This window comes from Danio rerio, chromosome 4 (assembly GCF_052040795.2).
Source record: "Danio rerio strain M-AB ecotype USA chromosome 4, GRCz13ab, whole genome shotgun sequence".
NCBI lineage: Eukaryota > Metazoa > Chordata > Actinopteri > Cypriniformes > Danionidae > Danio > Danio rerio.
The window spans coordinates 7,000,628-7,008,996 of NC_141024.2; the positions used below are offsets into that span (position 1 = coordinate 7,000,628).

Sequence of the window (8,369 nt, forward strand, 5' to 3'; positions counted from 1 at the left end):
GTTCAGCCTAAACCAGCAGCATGTCTGTGGAAGAGACAACCTGCAACCTGGAGCCTCCAAACTGCAAGGACTGGATCATGAAAAACCAGGAGGACAAGATGGAGCAGGTTGCAGAGGATGAATCTGAAGAGGAGGAACCGGAGCCTCCATTGATAGCCGTACGAAGGAAGGTTTCATTTGCGGATGCATTTGGTTTGGACTTGGTTTCGGTGAAGGAATATGACAACCGGGACTCGTCGGAGGGTGGGGAATACTACATCTCATGTTTGTTCACCATTGCAGATTTGATCCAGGATATGGAGGCGAAACTTCAGCAGCAGAAGTTGGAGTTGGAGCGGTTTGAGCTGCTCCCTGGATCCACTACAATCCGAGGAATCGTCCGAGTGCTTAACTTATGCTTCCACAAATCAGTTTATGTCCGTGTTACACTGGACGGCTGGCAGAGTCACTTTGAGCTGATGGCGGAGTATGTGCCCGGGTCCAGTGATGGCCAAACCGACTGCTTTTGTTTTCACCTCAATTTGACGCCTCCATTCCCGGTCGAAGGGCTGCGTGTTGAGTTCTGTCTGCGGTACGAGAGCGCTGTTGGGACCTTCTGGGCCAGCAATGGAGGGACAAACTACATCATGTTCTGCTATCAAAGACGAAGGAGCAATTTTAAAGAGCACCCAAGGGAAAATGAGAAGGAGATTGAAAAGGAGAAGGTAGAGGAGGGTCTCCATAAAGGTATCAGGAGCTGCCTTAAAGCAAACAGGTGGGAAACCCTGCAAAAGCAAACCCATGCTTGGAATTATCTTGTTTATTTGCACTTACTGAAGGGTTAGGGATTTAGGTTCGGTTGGAGATTAGGTACACAGCCCTTTTAAAAACATATATTAAGTGACACTTAGAAGGGGGTGTAATCATGACCAGGGCCAGACAGTTTTTTTTTTTTTTGCTATTTCTGCACAGAATAAATAAACAAATAAATAAATAAATAAATAAATAAATAAATAAATAAATAAATAAATAAATAAATAAATATTATTGAATAATTTTTATAATTTTATGTTTGATAATCTGTGGAATTATGAGGAAGGATTTTAAGAGAATACCCTGTAAAATGCTTTGGGACATCAAGAATGAATTAATTGAACTTATTAGATTTTAGAGATTTAAGTAGAGTGAACAAAAACAATGGAGCTGTCACAAAACAAAAAGGAGAATTGTGTTATTTCAGCTCATTTTAAATAAGTAGTTTGAACAAACAGCATTAAAATTAGGCTGTCATGGCATTTAATAATCATGAGCAGGGCCGGACAGATTTTTCTTAGCTCTTTCTGTGTAGACAGACAGATGAATAAATAAATAAAAAAATAAAAAAAAATAAATAAATAAATAAATCTGTGGAATTTCGAGGACTGATTTTGAGAGGATACCCTGTAAAAATGCTTTGGGACAACATTAAGGAATTAATTGAATGCATTATTTTGAAAGATTTAAGTGAATTGAACATAAAACAATAGAGTTGTCACAAAAAATCAGTAATTGTGTTGGTTTAGCTCATTTTAAATTAAATTCAAGTAGTTTGAACAAACAGCAAATGTCTTTTTTTGAGTGTAGTTATTAAAAACTTAGCATTGAAGTTAGACCATCATGGCACTCAATCATCATGACCAAAGTCAGACAGATATTTTTTTGCTAGATCCACACAGAACTTTGTAAAGAAAAAAAATAAATAAATAATAACACTAATAATAAGAAGAATAATCTGTGGAATACCTTGTAAAATAAATAAAAAAAATAAAAAAATATGAATAAATCTGTAAAATACCCAGTAAAATAAATAAATAAATTCATTATTAAATAAATAAATAAATAATAATAATAATAATAATAAAAATCTGTGGAATACCCAGTAAAATAAATAAATAAATGCATTAATAAATAATAATAATAATAATAATAATAATAATAATAATAATAATAATAATATAAATTATTATTATTATTATTATTATTATTATTATTATTATTATTATTATTATTATTATTATTATTATTATTATAAATCTGTGTAATTATGAGGAATGATTTTGAGAGAATGTTCTGTAAAAATGCTTTGGGATAACATGAGGGAACTAATTGAACTAATTGAGTGGATGGAACATAAAACAATTGAATTGTCGCAAAACAAAAGTCAATAATTGTGTTGTTTCAGCTCATAATCAGTAGTTGAACAAACAGCAAACGTCTTTTTTGAGAGTAGTAATTAAATATTAGCATTTAAAATGAAATTTTGTTAAATGTAAGGTTTACAATGCAAATCCAATTAGTACCATTTGTTTGGTCAACAATCTAAGTCTTTCATATGCTGTATTATATCTATTGAAAGACAGAAAATTTTACTGTACAAACATTGAACATAAACCATAAAATATTTGCACTTTATTCAATGATATTCCTTACATTTTTACACAAACTGAGTACTTAATAATGGGCTAAAAACAATCATGAGATGACACTTATCATAAATATGAAGGACATTTTATGGATGCCTTTGACAACTGTCATCAAGTGTTACAGTGTGAAACTCCGGCAACACAGCCTTGGACACGATATAAGCACAACAAGGTTAAACATTTAACATTTGTTTATGTGTAGACCAGTAGCATATTTCTGTGATCATCAAATGAAGATATCTGACAGGAGACTGTATGCTTGAACACATGGCTGGAGTGTATGACTGAAACCCTGCTGTATATTTACAGTAAAAACTACACAGAAGCGACAGCTGCAGAGGCGAGTGGAGGAATCCCAGGCGAGTTTCTTATGTGGAGATCTGGATGTAAGGAGTCTGATGACAAGATACTGAGTTTGATTGTGTATTTTACAGAGCAAGCCACAGCCAAGGTTGGGCGCAATAGGAACAAAACAGAAGAAGAAGCAGGGATCACTTCCTGCAAATCCCTTAAGGACTGCTGCAAAACACTGGTAGGGTCAATAAACAAAAGGAGGATATTTAGGAGAAATCTTTAGAGCATGATGGAATAATTTACATAGCACTCTTTATATGTGTACACACAAGATATGGCATAGTCACAGTGCAATCACACACCAGCAGGTTGTACTGGCAGTTCAATATGTATGGGCGTTATTAGAAGAAGGCTACATGTTTGGCAAAATAAAAGTTGACAATAAACAATGTAATGTGCTGTGCAACTATTAATCTGCAGTTCTCATTTGGTTGAAGCTAAGCAGGGTTGGGAATAGTTGGTATGGGCGCCCTCCTGGGAAAACTAGAACTGCGATTCCACCAGTGTGCCAAACTCTTCAGTTCCAGTTATATTTCTACATGAGCCTGGGATGGTTTGGCACAATTACAAACCATTTGTGACATGGAATTCTAGGCAGGGTTAGACAATCGTGTTGAACTCTGCTGGACTGGTGTGCACATGACATCGCCACTCTGTTGTCAGGCTGCAAGTTTATCCTTGGCTGACTTGGCAGAATTTAATTAATATTATTATTAAATTTCTTGTTCAGTGAAGTAAATGTCAGAATTAAAAAGGAATCCCAAAAACAAAAATATATGAATATGCTACATTGACTTGACGCATTAGTATTGCACTCCAAAAAAGTTTCATTATCAGCTGAACTGTAGAAAATAAAATCATTTTGTGCTAACTGGAGTAAACTGGTATGAAATTGTCAAGTAAAGTAAGTAAAGGTCAAGTAAACAGAAACCTTAGGCCAGGAAAAGCGGATAAATGTGCTGCTGATAAAGGTGCTAGTGTTGGTCCTAGTGCCCAAGTATAGTGATCGGGACACTATCCTGTCAGAAAAAAACCTACCATTTGATTAGACATTAAACCGAGGCCTTGACTCTCTGTGATCAATAAACAATTCCAGGATGTTCCTTAAATAGTGTAGGGGTGTGACCCTGGCCAAGTTTGCCTTCTGGGCTCTGTCCATCATATGCTCCAAATCATCCCCATATAAACTAATTGGCTTTATTACTCTCCTCCTCTGCAATAAGCCGGTGTCTGGTGTGTGTTCTGGTGCACTATGGCTGCCATTGCATCATCTAGGAAGATGCTTCACAATGAAGATACACTTTAAAAATGCTTGGTTGTCATAACCCAAAGGTGGGTCAAATATGGACAAACTCAATGCGGGGGTAATTTTTTCAATTAAATTTCAATTACACTTGGGTTTCAACATCCCAGCATTTTTAGAGTGTAAATTGAAAGGTATGTGTTTTATTTCAGAACAAAACATGATCAATTTCTTTTAAAAACATATTTATTCAGCATATTGTCGCATTTCTGACAGGTGGACCGTCGTAGGAAGCGTCAAGCTGCTCGTCTGGCACATGTTCAAAGCTACTTTGCTCAGAAAGCAACAGAAACCCAGATGGGATGTAATTCCATCACAGATGAAAGTTCAACCTCCATCCCAAGGCTGAGTATACAAAGCAGAACCGACAACCAACAGGGATTCGGCATGGACACACCACCAATACTAATGTACCACCAGATTCCTTTGCTTTCTCTAGACTGGGGGAGTACCTCAACAACACCTCCCCAAGTGAACCCCCCAAACACAGAGAGCCAGCAAGTTGAAGATCACCAAGCTGAGTTGAGTTTTGATGCCTTTCTGAAGGGCTCTGATACGGCAATCCCTCACAGTGATATGCAGGATCAGGCATGTGCTTCTCCAGAGTCACTTGACCATTCTGAAGTTTCAGCTTCAAGGGACAGAGTCCGAGGATTGGAGGACAGAAAAGCTGGGAAAAATTACAGTCAAGAGTCTGCTGAGAGGACAACAATAAATATCATCCAATCTGATGCCACACAACAAGGAAAGGATCTGATCACAAGTCTGTCTAGTGATCAAGTTGTGAATGACCAGTTAGTAAAAGAACCAATGGTCACTACTATACCATGCTCTGTTTTAGATTTAAGGGACCAAATTGTAGTCCCAATGGAAGATAGAGGAGCGGAGAAAGATTATAGTCAAGGGACTGATGACAGAGGAGCAATAGAAACCATAAAATCTGACCCCACAGTGCAAGTAAAAGATCTGAGTATGAGTCTCTCTAGTGATCAAGTTGTGGATTATCAGTTAGCAAAAGAACCAAGCATCACTACCGTACCCTGCTCTGTTTTACCTTCAAGGGACCAAATTGTAGTCCCAATGGAGGATAGAGAAGCTGAAAAAGGCTACATTCAAGGGTCTGCTGACAGGAGACCAATAGAAACCATAAAATCTGATCCCACAGAGCAAGGAAAGAATCTGAGCACAGGTCTTTCGAGTGATCAAGTTGTTGAGGATTACCAGTTAGCGAAAGAACCAAGTGTCACTGCCATACCCTGCTCTGTTTTAGCTTCAAGGGACAAAAATCTGATCCCAACAGAGGATAGAGGAGCTAAAAAAGATAATAGTCAATGGTCTGATGACAAGAGAGCAATAGAAAGAATAAAATCTGATCCCATAGACCAAAGAAAGGATCTGAGCTTGAGTCTTTCGAGTTATGAAGTTGTGGATCACCAGTTAGTAAAAGAACCAAGCGTCACTATCGTACCATGCTCAGTTTTAGCTTCAAGGGAACAAATTGAAGTCCCAATGGAGGATAGAGAAGCTGAGAAAAAATGTAGTCAATGGTCTGCTGACAGGGGAGCAATAGAAATCATAACATCTGTTCCTACAGAGCAAGGGAAGCAACCGAGCACAAGTCTTTCAAGTGATCAAGTTGTCGAGGATTCTCAGTTAGTAAAAGAACCAAGCGTCACTGCCATACCCTGCTCTTTTTTAGCTTCAAGGGACAAAAATGTTGTCCCAATAGAGGATGGAGGAGCTGAAAAAGGCTACATTCAAGGGTCTGGTGACAGGAGAGCAATAGAAATCATAAAAACTGATCCCACAGAGCAAGGAAACAATTTGATCACGAGTCTTTCTAGTGATCAGATTATGAATTACCAGTTAGGTGAAGAACCAAGCGCCACTACCGTACCATGCTCGGTTTTAGCTTCAGGGGACCAAATTGAAGTCCCAGTGGAGGATAGAGAAAATGAGAAAAATGATAGTCAGTGGTCAATAGAAATCATAAAATCTGATCCCACAGAGCAAGGAAAGGATCGTAGCACAAGTCTTTCGAGTGATCAAGTTGTTGTGGATTGCCAGTTAGTAAAAGAACCCAGTGTCACTGCCATACCCTGCTCTTTTTTAGCTTTAAGAGACAAAAATGTTGTCCCAATAGAGGATAGAGGAGCTGAAAAAGGCTACATTCAAGGGTCTGGTGACAGGAGAGCAATAGAAATCATAAAACCTGATCTCACAGAGCAAGGAAACGATTTGATCACGAGTCTTTCTAGTGATCAGATTATGAATTACCAGTTAGGTGAAGAACCAAGCGCCACTACCGTACCATGCTCGGTTTTAGCTTCAGGGAACCAAATTGAAGTCCCAATGGAGGATAGAGAAAATGAGAAAAATGATAGTCAGTGGTCAATAGAAATCATAAAATCTGATCCCACAGAGCAAGGAAAGGATTTGAGCACAAGTCTTACAAGAGATCAAGATGTGGATTACCGGTTAGTAAAAGAACCAAGGGTCACTACCGTACCGTGCTTTGCTTTAGCTTCAAGGGACCAAATCGAAGTCCCAGTGGAGGAACTAGAAGCTGTGAAAAATGATAGTAAATGGTCTGCTGACAGGAAGGCAATAGAAGTCATAAAATCTGAACCCACAGAGCAGGGAAAGGATCTGAGCACAGGTCTTTCTAGTGATCGAGTTGTAGATTACCAGTTAGTTAAAGAACCAAGGGTCACTATAGTACCGTACTCTGTTCTGGGATCAGAGCCAGACAGGCTGGAAAGAGAGTTAGAGGCATCTTGTGACTGCCAAACGCCACATCATGAGCTCACAAGTGGATTTTTGAGTCAAGACACGACCAAGGCGAGCCCAGGGGATGAAACTGGAATCGCACATGACACAGAGACTCAGAATTCAGAAGCGGGAGATGGAATCTCACCTGAAGAATGCACGGGCAGCTCCGACACCTCAAAGGTTAAAGAAAACACACACAGGGCGGTCAAAGACATCCTGACATTTACGGGGATCAGAGACGTGCCACTCACAAATAGACAGGCCGAGGGATCTTCTCCAAAGAGGAAGGTTATAAATATAGACGATAGCGAGGAGCAGGTGGAAATGAGGTGGTTTTATACAGAACTACATGAAGAGGACGCGGAAAGCAGTAGAAAAGGACAAGATGAAACAGCTATGGATCACAGTGCAGAAATACAGAGTGTTTCATCGTGCGCGAGCGAGGCGTTTAATGAGAACGAATTATGCACGTTGAACAAGAATCTTCACAAAGACAATTCAGAGCTACAGAAAAGCGAAGAGAGGCGGTTTGAGGCAAATGAAGGACTTAAAATAAAGGAGCGACTCAACGAGACGACTATTGAAGCAGCTAAAGGAGGTGAAGAGGATGAAATGTGTTCAGAAAGCAAACGAGAGCTCATTGAGGACTGCCGAGCCATCGGTGATAATTGCACAGATGAAGACCTTACCAGCAAAGTTACATATCTGACAGATAGCACTGACCTTCCCAAACACATCCCTCAGACAACATCTATAAAGGACAGAGAGGTCAATTCTCAAGATGAAGAGTTTGAGCTTGGGAAAAGCCTCAATGGTAGTAGCAACAGGCTGTTTTCATGGTGGCAGGAGTTCAACTCACTGGGTCACATGGCCAAGGCTTTACTGTATGCTATTCTGTTTGTGATCTTCATAACAACATATCTGTGTGACATGCCAACCTGCTTGGCTCTCTATTTGTTTTCTCTGTGCTGGTGGTGCAGCCAGGGCATGAAACAGCGTCTGGATGGGGCGTCTGTTGATGTGGACTGAGACAATATACTGTAGGATGTTTTTAAAAAAAAAACTTTTTTCACAAATATGATGTATGGTTTTAAAATGTAAAGTGGCATGACGTGATTCTATGGGCCCAAAATAACTTGGAAAATAGATTTAAGAGGCATTTCTGTTTTTGTTGCTTTCACTTGTATTCTCATTAAAAGTCCTATTTGATCCCAAGCAATCAGTCTTTCAATGCAATGCTAAACTAACTCTGGTATTATTATACCAAATGTTAATCCCATTTTGTGATATAATAAAATGATAGAACAACAGAAACCCTTATGGTGTCAAAGACAACACATCTATCTCAGTGATATACAATACAGTGCTATTTTCTGAATAATTGAGTTTTTCACAGTGATTACTTTGAACCTACAACAACCTTCTAGTAAACAGTTCTTAAAAGAACCATATGTGTACATCTTATGCTGAGTTCAGATTGCATGGTTTTAGCCTTGATT

The 8,369-nt window shown here is 38.8% G+C and overlaps 1 protein-coding gene across 1 annotated transcript; it reads left to right on the forward strand.

Moving 5' to 3' along the window:
- The first annotated feature begins 4 nt into the window (after positions 1–4).
- Positions 5–8,085, forward strand: ppp1r3aa (protein phosphatase 1, regulatory subunit 3Aa). The gene is made up of 4 exons (XM_087247910.2): positions 5–754; positions 2,751–2,800; positions 2,876–2,973; positions 4,315–8,085. Exons 1-4 carry the CDS (start codon positions 21–23, stop codon positions 7,897–7,899), a joined length of 4,467 nt encoding a protein of 1,488 aa, XP_087104036.2. The 5' UTR covers positions 5–20; the 3' UTR covers positions 7,900–8,085.
- Positions 8,086–8,369: the final 284 nt, after the last annotated feature.